At 40.6% G+C, this 22,503-nt stretch overlaps 1 protein-coding gene across 4 annotated transcripts in view; it reads left to right on the forward strand.

The window, feature by feature from the left end:
- The window catches only part of Pde1c (phosphodiesterase 1C), a 459,933-nt gene that overhangs the window by 404,573 nt on the left and 32,857 nt on the right, over positions 1-22,503 (forward strand). For all 4 annotated transcript variants that reach the window (XM_040738289.1, XM_040738290.1, XM_040738291.1 and 1 more), the window contains 5 exons: positions 5,045-5,145; positions 6,907-7,035; positions 14,513-14,614; positions 15,138-15,258; positions 19,265-19,346. In XM_040738289.1, the coding sequence (XP_040594223.1) occupies positions 5,045-5,145; positions 6,907-7,035; positions 14,513-14,614; positions 15,138-15,258; positions 19,265-19,346 (535 nt within the window). The remainder of the gene's footprint in view (positions 1-5,044; positions 5,146-6,906; positions 7,036-14,512; positions 14,615-15,137; positions 15,259-19,264; positions 19,347-22,503) is intronic.

Below are 22,503 nucleotides of genomic sequence, written 5' to 3' on the forward strand. Positions count from 1 at the left end.
CCACCCCCTACAGTGATACACTTCCTTCAACAAGGCCATACCCATTCCATTAAAGTCACTCCTCCTAATAGTGCCACTCCCTATGAGTTTATGGGGCCAATTACATTCAGATTACCACCATAATGGAAAGCTAACACAAGGAGTTACTGAAAATTGTCTTTGTAAATGTCTATGCAAATATACTTTCGCATGTGCAATAGAGTACAATTTCCTGTAAGCCAGTGGTTCTCAGCCTGGGTAAACTGCTCCTACCCCTACAAAATGAGTTCTTATGGTATTTTATTATGATGACCTTAGCAAACTAACACAGACTCATCACCAAGCTGGCCCCAGGCCTGACTTCTTTTATAAGATTTGGATTTTTTTAAAAAAATGTATGTGTAGGAATGTTTGACTGTGTGTTTGTATACACACCACATGCATGCCTAGTGCCCATGAACTAGGCTTTAAGATTCCTGGAAACCAGTGTAACAAAGAACTGTGAACTGCCATGTGGATTCTGGGGACTGAACCTGGGTCCTCTACAAAAGTAGCAAGTACTCTTAAACAATGAGCCAATCTCTCTAGTCTCTTAAGTCTGACTCCAGTGGCCATACGTTTAGGTATTTGTCCATAATTCTGCAGTATCTTTGGTGAAGAACTCCTTTTACCTCAGAATCCTCAGGGGCATATACTTGACGGTAATGTAGAACAGATTAAAGCAGAGACAGAATAGTGCTCTGAGCTCATCAGTCAACATATTTTTAGTATATATTGTGTACAGTATCCTGTGCAATATACACATGAATCAACCAGCTTCATCAGCTCTAAAGGAAAACTCTGAGGCATTTATGCTAATGCAAGTCATCACTAACATCAATGGTACAGCAGCCAATGACACACTGTGCTCAGTTATTTGCGGTGTATGCATGTATGTACAAGTGTGTGTGCATGCAGGTGCATGTGTGTATACAAGCATGTGGAGGACAAAAACCAACCTCAGGTATCATCATTGGGTCCCTTCCACCTTTTCTTTGAGAGGGACTCTCTTACCAACCTGGAGTTGCCAGTTAGGCTAAACTGGCTGGCCAGTGACCCCAGAGGCTTGCGGCTTGCATGGTTCCATCTCTGTAGCCAAGGGATTAAAGCCATTTCATATGGGTGCTGGGAATGGAACCTAGGTCTTTGTGTCTGTCTGACAAACACTGTGTCTACTCATCTATCTTCCCATAACCCACTCCTTCTGTGTGTGTGTGTGTGTATGTATGTGTGTGTGTGTATATATGAATGTGTGCATGAGATGTTCTTCAACCATCTTTTTTTTTGTGTGTGGTGATTTCTGAAGGCAGCAATTGAATGATGATGTCCAAGTAGAAACTGCTGTTCACACGGCAAAGTCATAGCTTAGAGTAATGTATCCTGTAGCAATGGAAAATGACTCTTGTCCATTTCCTTCAGATTTCCTCTGTTGTGTACAGTTGTGCTCACCCCCCCCACACACACAACTAAGCACACAGCTTTCTCTTCAGAGCCACGGGTGTCGCAGTCCAAAATACACCACCTTCAAGTGTCAAAGCAGTTCTGTGTGTGAGTTAGCTATGGCACACCAATTTGGAAGACAGGAAAACATAACAGTCAGATAATCCCAGACCAAAATGCCTGTGGAACTTAAATTTCTGATTGCTCATATGTGACGTTAAGATCTCAGCTTTCACAGTAATTAAGTTGGAACACACAGGGAAATTTGAGCCACATTAAAGTATGAATCCAACTTTCCTCAAAATGGCTTCTTTTGCCTTTTCCATCTTTACTTTTACCAAGGATGCCATCTGATACCACCCAGGAAGGGTTTGGTTACTGGCTCAATTTTTGGAGGCCACAGGTAATCTGTTGTTCTCTTGGCTCAAACTTCTTTACCCCCATGTTATTTACACATGTAAGAACTTTTCGTCCCTATCTCTATTCAGACAAATGTTCTTCCTGGAGTGCTGGGCTGGCTGGGAAAAATATGTATTATATTTATGGACAGTCCAAGAAGAGGTGCCATGTAATGTTATACATACATAAGTTTACACAAAATTAAAATTAAACACAGAATATAAACAAAGGAAATTTAACCAACCTATGATAGGTGAGTATTCTGGAGACACATTATATGGCTTGTCATATGAACAACTGTGTTTATAGTGTGAGGATAACCGCATAGCTAGTTCCTTTATGGGCTTGTAAAAGGCATGTGAGTTTCTACTTTAAAAAGAGGACACGGGGGCCTAACCTCAGTGGTTAAGAGCACAAGCTGCTCTTCCAGAGGGCCTAGGTTCAATTCCCAATATCCATATGATGGCTCACAACCTCAGTAACTCCAGTGCAGGGGTTCTGATGGCCTCTTCTGTGGGCAGTACATGCATGTAGTGCACTGACATGCATGCAGACAAGACACCTGTGTACATATAGTAAAAATAAGTCTTTTTCTAAAAAGAAGCAAACAGCAATGACAAAAGCAAGGACAAAATAGTGAGAGAGAGACACGGTGGAGGGAATGGGGGTCATTAGTGGTGGATGGATTTAATCAGAATATATTATATAAAATCATGAAATTTTCAAAGAATGAAATGGTACTTTGAAAAAGCACCCAAGATAGGTTCTGCTGCACATTGATCCTTCCTGTGTGAGGAGGTAAGAGGGCTCTTGACGTCTGTGGAAAGGTAGCTTCAGCTTCCCTGCCATCTTTTCTCAAGTATAGCTTATTACATTTACTTACTCCCTCAGAGCAAGGCACATGCCACAGTGTGTGTGTGTGTGTGTGTGTGTGTGTGTGTGTGTGTGTGTGTGTGTGTGTGTGTGTGTAGGTCAGAGGATAACTTCCCCCTGTGAGTCTTAGAGCCTGAACTCCTGTTGACAAGTTTGGTAGCAGGCACTTTCCCCTAACAGACCATTTCACCAGCCTATCTGCATCTTGATTTTACCTCATTCCAATAATTTTTCTCTTAGTCTGGTTTCGTTGTCTTTCCATTCCTTGAGCCTCAGTTTGTAACTTTTGAGCACATTATTGCCACATTATTGAGTATTGGGAAAGGTTTTCTTTTTTGGGTTTCATGCTATAAATTTCTAGAAATAATATTTAGAGTAGCAATTACCACTCTTTATTCTCTATGTGAAATCTTTTTTTTCATGGATTGCAATAACTGTCAAGAATTTCCCTAGTTAATAACCAAAATCAACAATTATTTCAAAGAAATACTGAAAGTGGAGAGCTTCAAAACGTGTATGATTATTATGAGTCACTTTGCATGAACTTAAGTCAGACAAATATGTCTCAGGTTCTCATTGTAAACTCAGACCATGGGCTCTTTGCTGAATTCACTGGTTTGGGCACTCATTTTTTTCTCCCTCAAGCCTTGTCACCTCATAAAAATCTGGCTTCCTTTTGTTTAAATACAGTGAAGTGGGAACTTACAAATATTCACCAAATGCAGTAGTTACTCTTCTGTTTCTTTGACCAAGCACCATGACCAGTGGCAACTTAAGGAAGAGAGAGTTTATTTTGGCTGGTCATTCCCAGGGGAAGAGTCCCTGATAGCAGGGCAGTGACATGGCAAGACGTCTCCGCGCAACTGGAAATTGCACAAGATTTTAAGCTCTCAAAGCCCGCCTCCAGTGATGCACTTCCTCTAGCAAGGCCACTCCTCCCACACCTCTCCAACCTTGCCACCAACTGGAGACCAAAAGTGCAAATATGTAAACCTCTGGGGACCATTGTCATCCAAACCAACACAGGAAACAAACTGAGTAGAGATGATAAATTTTTACAGCTCTCTGTGGATTCTCAGTTGTCACGTATATTGTATATGCTGCTGAGATGTAAGCAGGGGATACACAAGGGTGGGCAGTACCAGTAAGCCACAGAGTCTGTTCAGTAGGACTTGGTTAAAAGAACATGTTGCTGGAGTTTCCTTTTCAGCCTGGTCCCACTGCCACTTTGACACCAATAAACACACAGATGCTATATTAATTATAAAACTGTTGCCCGATGGCTAGGGCTTCTTATCGGCTAACTCTGTCTTAATTGTTAACCCACTTCTATAAATCTTTATATTTCCGCAAGGTCTTGGCTTTCCAGAGAATTCCCGGACCTGTTACTGCTTTACTGACCTACAAGGTGTCTTCTGTGCACCCCATCCGCCTACCTTTCCCAGAATTCTACTCGTTTCCTAGTCCCACCTATCTTCCTGCCTCTCCTGACTATTGGCCAGTGTTTTATTCATCAACCAATAAGGAAAGCATATATACAGAAGGACATTCCCCATATAGAACATCCAACAGTGCAGTGGTTCTTAAAACCTGAAGTGCATCAGAATTATCCTGAAACTTGATAGAGTACATATTGCTGAGCCACAACTTACAGTTTCTGATTCAGTGGGATTAGGTAGAGCCAGAAAATTTGCTTATACTCGTATTGTATCCCAGGTGTTGCTAATTCTGCCGGCCTCTAGACAGATTTGACAAACTATGGATCCAAGAGTATGAATGGAATCAGTCCCTCCAAACATCAGTTTGCACAAGGAAGAAAACTGTCTCATTTATGTCTGTGTGTCTCCCCACCTTGTAGTAGACATTTCTCCCATAATCAGACCTGAGGATTTTTGCTATTAGTGCTTGCTATTGTGTTAAAAACTTTTAATGACATCTGTATAAATGAGAGAGGGTATTGTGTTGATGGACAGGAAAGGGAAAGGTAAGGGAGATAAGAATTTAATTTTATTTTAAAGCTGGAGAAATATTTGATGAGGACGTTTTAAAGGTCTTCATGGTCACTGTCATCACTGTCTGTCTGGAAAGTCAGATCAGAGTAATAATTCTTCTGACTTTGTCTGTTGTGGTCAGACTACAAGTTCACAATCTCCTCAGTGAAGAAAAGCCCCCATTACTTCTGTGTGTAAGAAAACTTGTTTGGCAATAGCAGACAGCTGCAGAGTGGAAGGCAGCAGGGTGGGTGTGTTGTGAGCATGCTGAAACCGTCTGAGCAAGAGATAGATTATATGATTGTTGTGAATCTCCCTTTCAGAACTGGCTGACAGAGCTGGAGATCTTCGCAATAATCTTCTCAGCTGCCATCCACGACTATGAACATACCGGAACTACCAACAATTTCCACATTCAGACCCGGTGAGAGGGATGAAATGTTTGTACAGCAGGCATGAGGAGGCAGGGATATAATTTTAGATGTCAGTGAGTTCTGCGCTTATCACTTCTCTTTTATGTGGTTGCTCTATTTTGAAAAGATTAAGTTATAAACAAGATAGGAGCCTGGGCAGCTTCATTCAATACACAGCACTTTAAAAACCACCTGATGCTATTTCTCATATTTTATTCAGATCTAAAGTAGGGCCTCTTTTCTTCACTATTGTAATGTTCACTCATTATTTATGTATGTTCTGTGCCTCCTCTACCGGTTTCTAATAGGTGTGGCACAGGTTGCATAGAGCCCCAGGTGTCATGTAGATGACATCACTATGTTCAGATAATCGTTGGAGGGCTTCTGTAATGCTAACAATAATGGTGCCTTCTCACTGTGATCTCTGAGTTTCCGGCGAGACAGTCTTCTCTTTCTCTGTGCTCCTCCCTTTCCTCCCCATGGAACACAGAAGAAGATGGTACTTTCTGTGCTGTGTTCAGAGGGGGATGGAAGCAAAGTTAGGAGCTTGAGCTATTTTCTGTAGTTAACATACTTCTTCCCAGGTAGAGGGGTATGGGTTCCTGGAGGCCCATCTTTGTCATTGTTCCAAGGTCTTTACATATAGGCAGAACCCCCAGAAGACTGGGTGGATGTTTTGCTTGGAGGACAAAGACTGCAGTGACCCACAGCTGCCTATGGAAGAGGGGTGGGCCAGGCAACTGCATGGAGCTTGCTTGGAGACCAAGAACAAATCCAGTCAACCCATTGGAAAACCTATAAGTCATAGAAGGTAAACAGGAGCTTAAGGTCACAAAATACACACACGTACCAATATCCAACTTGGGAGTTAAATTCAAACATTGACACATAGGCCCTCAGCAAAGCTTTGTCCAGTTCACCTGAGCATAAGTTATCCCTGTTCAGAAAACTGTGTGGCTGGACCCTTTCTTCCTGGAAGATAAAAGTGTTAAGCCTAAGACTTTTAAGGTGCACTAGACTGAGCCCCAGTTCAGTCAACAGTAAGTATATGTTATCTTCAGACACATCAGTTCTGTTGTCCGAAGACCTCACTTTCATTGCAGTCCTGTGATTTAGTTGTTTGGGGACTCTGAGATGGAACTTTCTATCTATAGGATGGTATCCTATATGGGAAGCAAATGAGCTGTAATAATCTAAGCTTAAATTGAACTGGGGATATTAAAATGACATATATTCTGGTGTTAGGTAACATTCAACTACAGAATAGTCTTTGAGGATATATAAAAATTATATTCTCTGTTGTCAACTATCCACATGTGACATTTCTATGGAGAAACTTTAAGATAAGTTACAGAGGCAGCTTGCAGATACTAACCACTGGGTGATATGTACTTAGAAAATTACAACTAAATAAAATTAACTAGGATATTGATTGAATCAAATAAAAAATTTTAAATTAAAGTTATTCTAGAGATCCTAAGAAAGTCTAATACACTGACACTTTTAAAAGTCACTTTTGCCACTGCTGCATGTAATTTATGTGCAGGTTTTAGCGTGCTCAGGGTGCATGTTACATATGACACACTCACAAGTTTATAGAAAAGTTCCTTTCTTTTATCTAGTGATAATGAGCCATTGGTAACTCAGATGACTTGGGGACAAGATCATTTCTAAAAACAGGAAAGAGTGACAGCACACCAAAACTTGTCAGAGTAAGTCAAAGGGATCTCAGCCATGTCCCAACCTGAAGGAGTTTGTATGTCTCTGTCCAGGTCCGATCCAGCTATCTTGTACAATGACAGATCTGTACTGGAGAATCACCACTTGAGTGCAGCCTACCGCCTTCTGCAAGAAGATGAGGAGATGAATATTCTGGTCAACCTCTCAAAGGATGATTGGAGGTAATAGATGACAGCTTTGGAAGCTACAGAGGGGAAGTGTGGACAGATAGGGTATGCTACTACTAAGGAAATAGTCCCTGCATAAACTCCATACTGCTCTCTCAGAAAAAGTGCCCCAAAGCTAGCTAACTTGACTTTTCAAGTTAATAATGATACATCAAGATTGGATGCATCATTCCTGTCTTTATTTTGCTTGGTATTGTCTTATTTTGTTTGTTTACAATTTTGTCACAAGAAGGTAACTGATATTCTTTTTCCTTTCTGGTGGAATCTTAAGCATCCTTGGTTCTTTGTGTCTCTAGCTGGGTCAGAACTGCTGATACAGTCAGGGTCTGAACCTCTGGGGCCTGGAGTAAGGCAGACCTATCAGTTGACACTGGGCCATAGCCACAAACAAACACCGGCATCCTTGTTTGTCTTTATCCCTGAATTGTTGGTGACTGTTTGCAAAGTAGCACAAATAATAGGATTGGCTTAAAGCATTTGAATCTAGCCTCTGATTAATACGTTATAAAATTGAGTGACTCAAACCATATCAGCGAATTAATGTAAATGCAGTCAAATTAGTCTCTTGAAATTAGTTTCGTGAAGTCTGTTTGTGCACTCACCATCTGTCATAGTTAGGGTTTCTGTTGCAATGAAGAGACACCATGACCATGGCAACTCTTATAAAGGAAAACATTTAGTTGAGGTGGCAGTTTATATTTTCATAGGTTTAGTCCATTATCATCATGGCAGGAAGCATGGCAGCATCCAGGCAGACACGGTGCTGGAGAGGGAGCTGAGAGTTCTAAACCTTGCACGGGCAACTAGAAGTGGTGTGAGACACTGGGCGTGCCTTGAGCATCTATGAGGCCTGAAAGCCCATCCCCCACAGTGGTACACTTCCTCCAACAAGGCCATACCTACTCCACCAAAGTCACTCCATTGAAGGTCATTTTCTTTCAAACCGCATATCACAATCCCTGGCCCCAAAAGGTTGTAGCCATATCATAATGCAGAAATGTTTTCAGTCCAACTTCAAAAGTCCCCCATGGTCTATAACCATTTCAATATTTATTTGAATGTCTAAAGTTCCAAGTCTCTTTTGAGATCCATACAATCTCTTAATTGTAATCCCCTGTAAAATCCAAATAACAAAACAGACTACATACTTCTAAGATATAATGGCACAGGATATACATTACAATTCCAAAATGTATGGAAGGGAGCATAGAGAGGAAATATTGGACCAAAGCAAGAATGAAAACCAGCTGGGCAAGCTCTAAACTCTGCATCTCCATATCTGATGTCAACATGCTCTTCAAATCTCCAACTCCTCAGCTTTGTTGACTGCAACACACTTCTCTCTCTTGGGCTGACTCCACTCCCGATTAGCAGCCTTCCTTGGCAGGTATGCCAAGGTCTCCAAAGCAATCCAAGCTTCAACATCACAGCTTCACACAATGGCCTCTCTAGGACTCTATTCAAGGACATCCCTGGCACATGCCTGGCCTCAGCATCTTTTCTTAATCATGGAGGCAAATTCTATAACCCCTCTAAAGCCAGAACCACATGGCCGAAGCTACCAAATTCTATTGCTTGCTAAGGCCAGAACATAGCTCTCTTGTTCAATTACGTAATTTTCTGCTGTTTTCCATGTTTCCTTTCACTGCCTAAATCTGGCTGTCCTGGAACTTGTTCTGTAGATCAGGCTAACTTCAAACTCAAAGATCCTCCAGCCTCTGCCTCTGAAATGCTGGGATTAAAGGCATGTACCAGACTCCAAACTTTTATTTAGTTCCTTTTAACAAGTTGGAAACTTAGTTGGGTGGGATCTCGCCCTGAGGTTACCACTCCCTTCATTGCATTTCTTCATCATATCTCCTTGAACTCAGAACTTAGCTCCATTCTGTTTCCTGGTGCTCTTTTTCGCAAATTATACATTTTGTAATTTACCTTGCTCAGCTTGCTCCTTTTTATTATAAATATTTCACTATTACCACTAAAAATCATACAATACAGTCTATCCTAGGCTGTTTTGAGATTTCCTCTGCCAATGGAATTAATCCAAAACTCTTCTCTTTAGCTCAGGCAGACTCTTCAGACAAGGTCAAAATGTAGACAATGCATCAAAATATCACAAGAATAATCTGTAGGCAACATACCAAAATTCTTCTCCTCTTGTGCCATATCCCCCTCCTCTCAAATCATTCTCAGCACCGCTTTACTCCATGCTCCTGCTAGTATGGCCCAATAAGCTTAAAGCATCCCACTGCTTCCCAAACCCAAAGTCCTTATTACTTCAAACTAAAACATGGTCAGGCCTATCAAAGAAATGTCCCAGTTCCTGATATCAACATCTGTCTGAGTTAGCGTTCATATTGCTCTAAAGAGATAACTATGACCACAGCAACTTTTGTAAAGGAAAACATTTAATGGGGTGGCTCACATTTCAAAGATTTAGTTCATTTTCAGCATGGTGGGTCATGGCTACATGCAGGTAGACAAGGTAATGGAACTAAGACTCATTAACGCAGACTGTCATTCTTAACATTAGAAAGCCTTATCCAAGGAGCTGAGGGTTAGACTACATACTATAAAAGGTTTACCCTCCCCCAAGTAAGATCAAAGTCTCTCCACTGGGTTTGAATTGAAACCTTCTTCCTGTATCTTGAGACTGATGTCTTTTGGCTGAAGTATATCATTGGCCCTAAAGGTCTTCAGCTTGCTAGCTGCCCCTGCTGACCTTGGTCAACCTTCATGAATCTGTAAGTCAGGGCCGAGGATTTAGGTCAGTCGGTAGAGTGCTTACCTATTATGCATGAAGCCCTGGGTTTGACCCCTAGTACTATATAGAATTGGACTTGTAGGACATGTCTGTAATCCCAGCTCTGGGAAAGTAGAAACAGGAGGATGAGAATGTCAAGGTCATCTATCCCTGCACCGAGAAATCACAACCAGTAACCAGTCTTGGGTACAAAAAACCCAAACATGAATTTTATAGTGAATATATACATATATATATAAACATACAAACTTGAATATATATGTGTGTGTGTATGTGTGTGTGTGATTGTAGAACCCTTAAAACTATAGAGAATTTATCTCAAGTTTATATGATTAATTTGACATAAAAATAATTTAAAATAGTTCACCATATTAAAAGCAAATAAGCAAGCAAAGAGAGCCAGTTGTTGTTGATACATGCCTGTAATCCCAGCACACTGGAGACTGGGGTAGGAGGATCCTGAGTTAGTGTCTATACTGAGATATTTCAGGACGGCCAGAGAGCAATATAGTGAGTCATCCACTCAAGCAATACTAAAACACAAAATGAGGAATGTGGTCATTCCAATAGCTATATCCAAAACATTTGACAAAAGTCATTAGTTATCAAATGAAAACTCTTCCACTGAGAACCAAAAACGAGTCTATAGCGTCTCTAGCTGGGAAAGGCAGCAGTGTAAGGCCATAGCTAATATCAACCTTTATGGGGGAAATTCTGAACACTTCGTTAAAGATTGGAAACAAGACTAGAAGGTCTCATAATCAACAATATGAAGTGTTTCTGTAAGCAAATGAGATCTGATTGCCCATAAAGCCTTAAGACTATTATGGCAACTACTAACACTGGTAATGAATTTTATGAGACCACTAAATATGATGTTAATGTAAAAAACAATAAACTAGGAGCCAGTCACTAGAAAATTGCATCGAAAATTCTTGCACAAGGCAGAAGATAAAGGATCAAATTTATTGAAATCAGTGCAGAAACTTCTCAGAAAACTAAGAATAGAACCACATGATTCATCTCTCCCACTCCTGGATTTGGTCTTAAAGAAATGACGTGAAAATAGCACAGAGACACCTGCACATTCATCCTTATCCTTGTTTGTGACTGTCTTCACAAGAGTCAAGCTGTGACTCATCCTGGGCACCCATCTTGGATGAATGAATAAAGAAAATATGGTTCATATGCACATGACCTTTTTTAATGACATTTATTAGTTTGTGAGAGGGACAGTGGGTGGATACATGCCACAATGCACCATGTTCTCTCCTTCCACAATGCGGGATCAAACTCAGGTGGTTAAACCTGGTGGCAAGTGCAAGGGGTTCTCAACATGTAGGTCGCAACCCCCTAGGGGGTGGAATGACCCTCTCACAGGGGTCAATATAAAGGTCAGCGGTCAATAATGGGTATCTTCCTCTACTGCTCCACAGCCTATTTTCTGAGTCTGTATCTCTTCCTTGAACCTGGAGGTCACTTATTGGTAGTACTAGCTCGACAGTACGCTTTGCCAATCCTCTTGTCCTGGTCCCCTTTCCCTCGGTGCTAGGTTACAAACATGCCCCGTCACACCCAACACTCAGTCCTCATGCTTTCCCTGCGAGCACTGTACCCACTGAGACAGCTCCTCAGCCCCCTCCCCACTTGATTTTTGGTAAAGGTCTTAAGTGGAATCATGGGAGAAAGGAAACTGGTTTCAGGAAATTGTGTTAAAATAAGTGGGTACCTGTGGCAAGCAATAACTTTGACTCTTACCTCAAACCATACTCAAAAATGAACTCAAATTTTGTCATGAAGGTAATGCATAAAACCTAGGCAGGATGAAATAACTCAACTGGGGAAGCAGCAGACTGAAGAATAAGACATGAGACGTGAAACAGCCTCGTGGTTCAGAGTGCAGCTCAGTGGTAGGCACCCTGGATTTGCTCCCCACACTGTGCTAACAATGATAGTGGCCAGAGCTTTACAGGGAGGCACAGCGATGTCTTCAGGACATGTGGCGTTCTTAGAACACAAAAGGGGAGAAGCATTTTTTGAACCTAATGAAAATTAAACTTTTTGTAAAGTACTGGATTGCTGTAAGCCAAGAAACTGGGGGAAATGTGGCTACTGTACATATCCTGTCAGGGTTTGTATCCAGAAGCACAGTGTGCCTTGACCACTCAGTAATGAGAGTTTCTAAAGGAGCACCCCTCTTTTAAAAAGTAAATAATTGAAACACGGTTCTGATGCTGCAACGATAAACGGCACACTTACTGAAAGTAAAAATAAGTATTTATTGTAGAAATTACTCACAAGAGACCAAACAAGTAACCCAGATGAGCTGAGTAGTTTTCCACCACCAAACTGGAAGCCGAAAGCCGGAAAAAGAGACCAAGACTTCCATTGTTCAGTCTTTTATACCTTCCCCCATAATACCCCTAGATATGCCCAAAAGTAGGCCTGGCTAGTGACATAGTTCACCGCCTATGTCCATTTACGTCTTTAGTCATTCCTAAAGTGGGTGTGCTTAGCGGTGTGGTAAACCGCTCTTTTATTACCTCATCTGTATGCGCCTCTAATAAGTCACATGGCTAATGGCGGCATGTTTTTACTCCTACACAGTTCCCTAAAAAGTGATGCTCAAATGGCAAAATGAGAGGAATTCAGTGATAGTATTCGGTCAAGGAAATGCAAATGAAAACCACAGTGAGACGCCCCAACATACCCACTAGATGGCTAGAATTAAAAGCTGGCAGAAGGCAAGAAAAAAACACCATAGCTTCAACACGCTTGTCAAAAATGTGAACTTAAACAGACATTTTGCTAAGGGTTTGGCCATTTTTTTCATACAGTTAAATGCTCAGGTGCCTGGCAAAGCAGTCATTCTATTTCTGGATGCTTGTTCTAAAGCAATGAGACCATGTCCATATAAAGACTTGCACACAGATACCCAGAGATCTTTTATTTGTAGTCACCCTAAACTAGTGTAGAATACACCAAATATGCATCAGTTGTAAGGTGGATCACAAGCTGCAATATTTGGGATACCTCATAACCGGAAACAGCAAGGAGCTATGGGTGACACACTGTACCATGAGTGACAGTCCTTATGCCTAGGAAAGGAACTCAGGCCAAAAGAGAATATTTTGTTTTATATATATGTAAGTATTAATATGTATAATGTATGTAAAATATAGTACATTTGTATATGTGTATAACACACATATGTTTGCCATTTCAATACTCATTTATATACATTAACATCAAAAATATGCACATGCATACACGTTGTATAAATACATATTCAGAAATAGAAAGTGGGACTGCTTGAAAGAAATGAAAGTATTTGTTATCATGAATGCAATGGTGTTTTCAAAGGTGTATTCAGTTGCTAAAACTGGTTGAGCTGTGCCATTTCTATAGGAACCATTTATTCTATATAAATTACACCTCAATGCAGTTGTTAGTTCCTTAGTTCCATATAGCCTCTAACAATGCTCAGGAGTTTAGGGGAGGGAAGGAACAACAGGAAAATTGGGAGTGCAGAAATCATTCTATATGATGCTAAAATATAGACACATGGCAGGGGCATTTGTCAAATCCCATGAAACTGTGCAATATGATGAGTGAGCCCTAAGTACACTGTGTACTTCATTTAAAAAACCTTTGCCGGGCAGTGGTGGCGCACGCCTTTAATCCCAGGACTCGGGAGGCAGAGGCAGGCAGATCTCTGTGAGTTCGAGCCCAGACTGGACCGACAGCCTCCAAAACAATACAGAGAAACCCTGTCTCGTAAATACCAAAATAAATAAATAAATAAATAAATAAATAAATAAATAAATAAATAACCTATTGAAAATTGGTTCATTGGTTTTAACTTGTGAACCCCACATAAGCACAGAATGTTTGTGACTGGGGAAACTACAGGCATTGGAATGTACCCTGTTCCATTTTTCTGTAAGATTAAAAAAACTCTAAGAAGATAATAAAGACTGTTTTTAAAATGTGGAGTACACAAAGTACCCTATAAATTATCATTGTAGTTTCTAGAACTATTCCATTAGTTTTAATGTAAAAATGAATTCAACTGAGAAGAGAACACTTTAATTCATGTTTCAGCCTCACCATAACTTTCCCTGTAGGTTAATATTCCAAATGACAGAGGTATCCTATTCTTTTTCTTTCTTTTGGTTTTTTGAGGCAGGGTTTCTCTGTATTGTTTCGGAGGCTGTCCTGGAACTTGCTCTGTAGACCAGGCTGACCTTGAACTCACAGAGATCCTCCTGCCTCTGCGTCCCAAGTGCTGGGATTAAAGGTGTGCGCCACCAACGCCCAGCTGAGGTATCATATTCTTTTGTAAAGACATTTTATTTGTAAATTCTGGGCATGTATATGAATCGGTGCATAGGTTTGCACACATGAATGCAAGTGTTCAGCGAAGTGGTCTCTGATGTGGATCTCAGAAGCAAACTAAGACCTCTGTTAGAGGAGTAAATGCCCTTAACTACTGAGCAACCTCTCTATACTCCAGTATCACATTCCTAATAAATTATTCTCCAGTCCTTAACCTTCATTTATATCCCACTTCATAAAAATTCCACTGGAAAGACACATTAAATTTGAAATGTCTGAAGCAATTAACTGATTTTGACTAAATGTAACAAAAAATAACTTGGATTTTTTTCTTTGTTTTCATGACTTCTTCATGGGTGTCCCCAAAAGGGAGTTTCGAACCTTGGTAATTGAGATGGTAATGGCCACAGATATGTCTTGTCATTTCCAGCAAATCAAAGCCATGAAGACAGCCCTGCAGCAGCCAGAAGCGTGAGTAGCGTGTGACGTCATCTTCTCATAGAGCTTGGACTGAAAATTGCACATTGTATACTGTGAAAATGAATCACCTTCAGGGCAATGGTTGGGTTATCTCAGAAAGCAGTGATGTCTGGAGCAAGGAACTTGAGCATCATGTAGTATCTCACAATTAGTTAGAGGTTTATCAGAATCAGAGTTGAAGAAAATATAGGCAGGGTATCAGTTGGCCCCAATTAGCAGTTAAATGATCAAAGATCTGCTAAATGTACAACTAACTTAAATATTGTTAAGATTTTTGTCATCTGGTTGAAAACTGCAGCCATTCTATTAATTGATTAAGTGAGATATACCTTATTCAGTAAATGCTGAAATGTTTGTTCACCAACCTGGAGGCAGTACTTAGAGGACACTCGCTCTTTCCTCAATTCAGAGCCATCTGGGTTTTATGTAAACAGAGGTGATTTTCAAGATTTTTTAAAACTTCCAGTGTTTGAAGTGTGTGGTCACTGTGTGCTTGCATGTGTTGGGTTTGCAGAATTGAGAAGCCAAAAGCCTTATCCCTGATGCTGCACACAGCAGACATCAGCCATCCTGCGAAAGCATGGGACCTGCACCACCGCTGGACCATGTCTCTCCTGGAGGAGTTCTTCAGACAGGTACCTTGTCTCTTGCTGCTCACTGGGGCTGGTGTTGAATATTCTGGGAATTGAATATTTCAGCACCATTCTGGCAAGGACCACAGAGAACATAGTTACTTTCTTTGGAGAAGGGGCCTTTTCATAGTTGTTTTATTTCTGCATGTGTAATGCTTGAATTTTACCTAAATTCTAATTGTCAGGACATTGTGAATTGCATTACTTTCTGTCTTAGGCATTTCTGCTTAGAAGAAAAGTGTTTCCTTGTGGCGTTCTCTTTTCTAAGTATCACTTGAAGAGGACTTTTTCTTTATTTTTCCTAATGAGTTATCAAAAAGGTTATTAAAATTATTTTGATATTGCTCTGTGGGACTATGTTGATAAACTTTGAAACATGTCTCTTATCATTAAGTAGGTTGGGTTTTTTTTGATGATGAATTATGACAGACACAATCTTCTAAAACTAAGATAAGGCAAGTTAGAGTCAAGAAATCACTATTAATTATTGTTCAAGTTCATTTAAATATTACTACACCTTCAATCCAGTGTCATATTATCTATAAGAACAGACAGTCTTTCTTGAGTATGCATTCCTTTAAGACAAACACAAATATGTGAATTTATAGCAAAAAGGAAACAAGTGAACATCACCAAGACCTTAAGATTAGGGTGAGTTCTCCAGCCTGACACAGATGCTGGCCTCACCTTGAGAGGAGCTGTCACATGGGCACCTGCTTTGAGACATGAGACCCTGAGCTCAGTCAGTGAAATGTAGATTACAGATCTCAGTTCCTGCTAGTTCATATTTGTAAATGAACTCAGCTAATTCTTGTTCATTCAAAAAAGGAAGCACACATCATGGGTTTTGAGAACTCTAGCCATTGGCATCTGGTAAACCTACTTTTGGGGGACATCACAGGGCAAGTGTCCTAGCTCTGGTCTCTCTGCTTTTAAGTCACTGACACCATCACAATCTTATCTAATCCATGCTGTCTCCTCAAGGCTTCACCTTTAAATACTATTAACTCATGACTTTGAGGAGTAAGTCTCCATCATCTTAGGTGTGGGGACACACTGGCACACTGTGGGCGTGGGCATGAAATTCTCCTGATGCTCTTACTTTTATGACTATTGTTTGAATGAGGAAAAAATTGCACAAGAATTTATATGTGTATTTTTTCTTTCTAAAACTATATACATTGTGTGGTAGTAAGTGGGTCTAGAGTGAAACAGTTACAAAAGCCCCAAATCATCCATCAGTGCTTTATTCCAACTTCTTGACAGCTAGGGACTAATCAAGTCACCCTTCTGATTCCTTTTTTTGTGTTGTCTGTGATTGTTTTGAGGGAACAGAAAAAATTTGGGGTAAGTTTAGATGAATGTTCATAAGACTCTTCCAACATTGAATATACTGTGTTCTCTTCAGTATGTCCATGGGTGCCAGTCCACATATGTACAACCACCCTTACCCCAAGTTCATGTGTCCTGTCCTTATATGGGAAGCGTCCTTTGCGCATGCATTATGTGGTTTCCATAGTAATTCCCAGGGTCTATGATGAGTAGAATGGAGTAAAGAGTAGGAGGAACTTGAGTGACACAGGTATGGCCCTGAGGTGTATATAAGGACAACAGACTATAAATTTTTCCCTCATTGAGAGCTTACATTAAACAATTTTTAAATGACTGTTTTCCCAAAAATAGTCATTTCTCTAAATACCTACCCCTCCTTTTTCATATGCTCCCTTTGATGTAGTTTTGTAAAAAATACCTCTAACATTCGAGGAGTATTCAGTCTGTGGCCAGTGGACAGATCATGGCTAACACGTGTAAGTTTGATATATTGAAGTGATTCCTTTTTTGAATTATGAGAGTGTGTAAATTACTTAATTATTTGAACATTATTTCCTCACTATAAAGGAAACTGTGTACACACACACACATAGGAATAAAATGTGCTGGTGCAATGTGGAAATAACTAAACTGAATTTCTTGATCTCTCAGGACTAGTGTGTTAAATCACTAAAATTGAACTGGTTTTAGTGAGTGTAATTCAGTAAAGGGTTTCTATTGTCTTAACCCAGATACCAAAGCAAAGCAGGTAACCTATGAAAGGAGTAATGTTTCCCCACCTCTTAGTGTTAGCTTTAAAATTGGACAGTTCCCATTAGGAAATTCCAATAAGACCAGAGAAGCTTTTTAAAATTACTTTCAGAAAGTTGGGCTATAGTTCAAAATAATGAGGAAGCTAGTCCTTGGGAACACAGTCCAAGTGTCCTTGCTCTCCTGAAGAAGGGAGTTTCATCTTTGTCTTCATAACCATGTTCTACAGAATCCACACCATAGCCATAAAGTGCTTTTAAATGTAACACAGACTTTGAAAACGTATGTCTGCCTTCGTAAATCCATCTTGTTCTGAAAAGCTTTGAGGTTCATTTTCCTTTTCTCACTGTGTGCGTTTATGTTTTGGAAACATCTTTCATAGTTCTTTTCATTTCTTCTATGTCTGTGGCTGTTTCTTCATTTGCTTGTTATTTCATATGTATTGTTTAATTTTTCCCTCTCCCCTACAAGACTGTGTTGTTATTTTAATGTTTCTTTCTTCTTTAGTGATAGTTTGCATCTTTATTCAACTCATTTACTTTTATTTTTCTAGCTCTTTGAATTTGGTGTTCATTTCATTTGTTTTCATTTTCACTTGTTTGGAAAACAGAAACTGAGAAGTGTTTATTCATTGCTGCTTCTGATACACTGTGCTCAAAGCAGTCTTAAGTGGCTAGTCTTTAAATCTGATTTTTATTTTTCTTTTAACCAAGAGTTACATCAAATAGAATATTTTCCAGCTTTTATATATTCTTTAGTGATATATTTCTTAATTTGATAGATTCCAAATTACTTTGTTTTATTGACCAAATAATTAGTTATTGTTTAGAGCTTAAATTAAATCTGTGTATGTGTGACCTTAACTGGAGGCTACTAAGATTTCTGAGTGCTACTGATTTATTGGTGATGTTCATTACAATTAGAGTGTGCTAGCTGGAACAAATTTGCTCTGTGGTTCTCAAAACTTGACTTCAAATATGGCTGCCTCCTTGGCAACAGTAATTCTTTTAGTAGCTCTTTTTATTTGCTTACATGCCTTTTTGTCATTTTGCCTCATGATAAGCCCTTTTGGTTTGAATTATTATCCCACATTTAATAGATGGAAAGTTGTGAAATAGCAAAGGACAGTGACCTTTCTAGGACCACACATGACACAGCAGAAAGGCAGGATTCTAACACAGACCAGTAACCATTATGCTGAGTGAGCGTCTTCCTACAAGAAAAGGAAGAACACAGTTCACTGATAGGCTTGAGGAGAGATATTCTTCTCCTTCCTGGACGTGACAGAAAGACTGAACTCCTGTTTCGTGTTTTAAAAGCCATCTTCATCAACAGTCGTCCATGGAGACTATTTTGTAGTAACAGTTATGTTGTTTTGCTGTCTAATAACTGGTTCTTTCTAGTCCACTTTTCACTGTACATCGAGTGTTAGGGCATGAAACACAGAAACACTTACTCCCTTTGCGTTTGGCTTTAGGTAATGTTAGGAGACAAAGCCATGTCAGTCAGCTTGAATTTCCCTTTCGGATACTGCTCACCACTGGAGGTTCAGTGCCTAGAAGAGGAACACAGGTAGCCCCAGGAAAACTGTGAGGAACACAGCCATTCTGACTATGATGCTGGCTCTAGGCCACAGGACACATGGACCACTGCCTGGTTTTCCATGGGGAACCTATTGCTGCCCAGTGAGGCTTTCTTGGGGACAGCATGAGACTTTGCATTCAGAAGGAATGATTGCTCTCCAGAAGCCACTACTTCTTGGTGTCCTTTGTTTAGAGGAGTGGGCCCTACCAGGACTCATTATACAATGTGATTGTAATAATTAGAATAAAGATAAGTGGTCTAAGTGGTAGCTGAGGTTGCTAAATAAAATCGGGGCGACCCAGCCCACTCTTCTTTTGTTTACTGTGACCTTCTGTTTTTCTAGGGTGACAGAGAAGCAGAGCTGGGGCTGCCATTTTCTCCTCTGTGTGACAGAAAGTCAACCATGGTTGCTCAGTCACAAGTGGGTAGGTATTTACCAGCTACCTGGAAGGGGCATCAGATGGCGTATCTGTGGCAGGTAGGGCCGCTGTGATCGGTGACCCCAGCTGGGGCTCTGGCGCACTGATGCCAGCCTTTGGCAGGCTGAAGTGACAGCATTCTCTCTGGACGATGGCTTGTTCTTGTGGTGGAAATTAGATGGTGGAACTCTGGGGTCTCCATCGTTCCTTCCAAAAAGAAAGGAGGCTTTTACTTCCCAAGGAAATGACCATACTTACTGTAGTTAGGGAATCCATTTTTGCTTCGGTGTCCCTATTGTGCTTCAATACTAGAAGCCATCTTACTGTCCCTCTTCTTCTTCTTCTTCTTCTTTTCTAGATAGGATTTCTCTGTGTAGCCTTGGCTCTCCTAGAACTCGCTCTATACACCAGACTGCTCTTGAACTCAGAGATCAGCCTGCTTCTGCTTCCCGAGTGCTGGGATTAAAGGAGTGGGCCACTACTGCCTGGCCATCTCCCCTTCTTGATGCTTTTGTCCAAGTTTGGGGCTTTTTTCCTTTTAAATTGTTTTGGTTTCCTTACTCTTTTCCTTCAGTACAAAATAATAAGAATTATCATCATACAGGCATTACAAAAAACCCTCAGCCATGGGAGAGAGAAACAGTGTCACCCATCACGCATAAAATAAATGTCATGAATCTGTGATCATTCAAAAATCAATTTAATAAGGAATTACTGCCTTTTCTACTTGTCCACTCTGGGAACAGAGCTAGAGTCTCCTGAAATGCAGGCTGGGTATAAACCAGCCATTTAGCTAAAGTTATACTTGAGCTCAGGCTTGCCATAAACTGACTGTATAGCCCTACTGAGTTCTTGCCTTTGACTCCCAGGTGCTAAGATTGATAATGTGTGCCACCATGCCTGGTATCTGCTTGAACTTTATGTGATCATTCATTGTTTCATTTGTTTCATCATGACTTATCTTGGGTTCCTGTTGGGTACTGGGCACTGCTAGGAATGATAATAGAAGCTATAATGTCAAACATTAACTCTACATGGTACCTGTATTAGATAGTGGGTAAGATATTAGGAAAACAAAGAATTTCTAGAACATTATGCATGTTGAAAGTAGAGTTACTAGCATTTTACAATGGAATAGACAAACAGGATGAGAACCATTACATTCAGGTAGTCCACACAGATATATTAAGGGGTGATATTTGAGCTATGTATCTGAGGAAGTATTCAGGTAGTCCACACAGATATATTAAGGGGTGATATTTGAGCTATGTATCTGAGGAAGTATTCAGGTAGTGGCTAGGCAGGTAGTGACGTAGTGGTACATGCTAGCAATCTCTTAATGGTGGATAAAATGACACCACAGAAAACAGAGAGATTAAAAACTGCTTAATATGGTTAGTGAATTCTCAATATCTCCAATATGGCAGGAACAGTGGGTAGGAAGTAGGATACAGTGAGAAACACTATAGAGAGAAATCAGACCAGGATTTTACATTGTACCAAGAAGAGCACACACGCCTATAACTTTCCTGTAGGAAATGGGGACCCATCAAAAGAATTCTGTGAATCATCAAATACTTCGGTTTGACCTCAAAATTAAATTACAGTGAATTGCAAACAAATTTTGTTACCAGTGTTTCCTTATCAGGTAGGCAGTTCTTATTTTGAGGGTCACAATATAGGATGTTTAGCATCCTTCTCTGCTGAGTATCAATACCAGTATCACTATCACCTTAAAAACTATGAAAAGTAAATATTCATTTCTGCATTTCCAGATACCCACTCAGATGAGTGGGAAGTGAGTTCCTTGGTGGGTATTTGTTTCCTTCCTTATGTGTGACTGTGGGAGACTTACTCCAGTTCCTATATACTATTTTCACTCAATGTGTTGGAAAGACTCATCATCTACTTTGCTCTTTTTTTCTTTTTCTTTCTTTCCTTCTTTATTTCTCTCTTTCATTCTTGTTGTTGTGGTTGCTTTTCTGTCTGTTTGGGTTTATTTGCTTGTTTTTGAGTTAAGACAATTACTCTAAGTCAGCGTTTGCCATCTCTCCGTCTTAAGAGGTGTCACTGCAATAATGACCCTAACACAGTTTCCAGTCCTTTCTTCTAACTCTTTCCCTGTGGCTCTGCTTCCTGTATCAGATCAGCAGCTTGCAGCCCATCTTCTGTCTTCTTTCATTTCTTCGGCTTTGTTGCTGGAGCCTCAGGGAGGGTTCCCTCGAGAGCAAAGCAGCCTCCTGTGCTTTGCTGTGTGTGCCTTTGGTGTCCAGCATACAACAGTTCTGGTTCTCCATCTCTTACCTTCTGATTGAGCCGTTCAAAGGCTCCTAACAGGATGTTCTTGCCCTCTGTCCTTTCTCCTCACTGCCTTGCCATGCCTTTTGCTGCACAGACTGTATCAAAGCTCATGTAAATGTATCATCACACAACTGCCCAGATATCATCAGACCAAGCCTGTACTCCGGATAACTAGCCTCCCTGAACATTTTTTCCACGTTCAAAGCAGTCCCCACATCCCAGTTGTTCTGCAGACACCTCCTGCATGCTTTTCTACCTCTGAAAGTCCTTCTATCCAGAGCAAATAGCCACATTGTTCTCTTTGTAATTTAAATTAGAAACAAGATTGTTTTACATGTCAATCCCAGTTCCCTCTCCCTCCTCTCCTCCCCTGCACCCATTAACCCCCTGTCCCATCACCTGTCTGCTCCCCAGGAAGGGTGAGACTTTCCATGGGGTATCTTCAAAGTCTGTCATATCATTTGGAACAGGGCCTAAACCCTCCCCCATGTGTATAGGCTGAGAGAGTATTCCTCTATATGGAGGGGGGCTCCCAAAGTTCATTCGTGTACTAGGGATAAATAATGACCCACTACCAGAGGCCCCATAGATCAGACCTCCAAACTGACATCCAGGTTCAGTCCTGTGTTAGTTTCCCAGCCATCAGTCTGGGATCCATAAGTTCCCCCTTGTACAGGTCAGCTGTTTGTGTGTGTTTCTGCAGCCTGGTCTTGACACCTTTGCTCATCACTCCTCCCTCTCTGCAACTGGATTCCAGAGTTCAGCTCAGTGCTTAGCTGTGGCTGTCTGCTTCTGCTTCCATCAGCTACTAGATGAAGGCTCTAGGATCAATCTCGTTATTGGGGAAGGGCATTTAAGGTAG

Source organism: Mesocricetus auratus, unplaced genomic scaffold, assembly GCF_017639785.1.
Source record: "Mesocricetus auratus isolate SY011 unplaced genomic scaffold, BCM_Maur_2.0 Super-Scaffold_100676, whole genome shotgun sequence".
NCBI classification, from domain to species: Eukaryota; Metazoa; Chordata; class Mammalia; order Rodentia; family Cricetidae; genus Mesocricetus; species Mesocricetus auratus.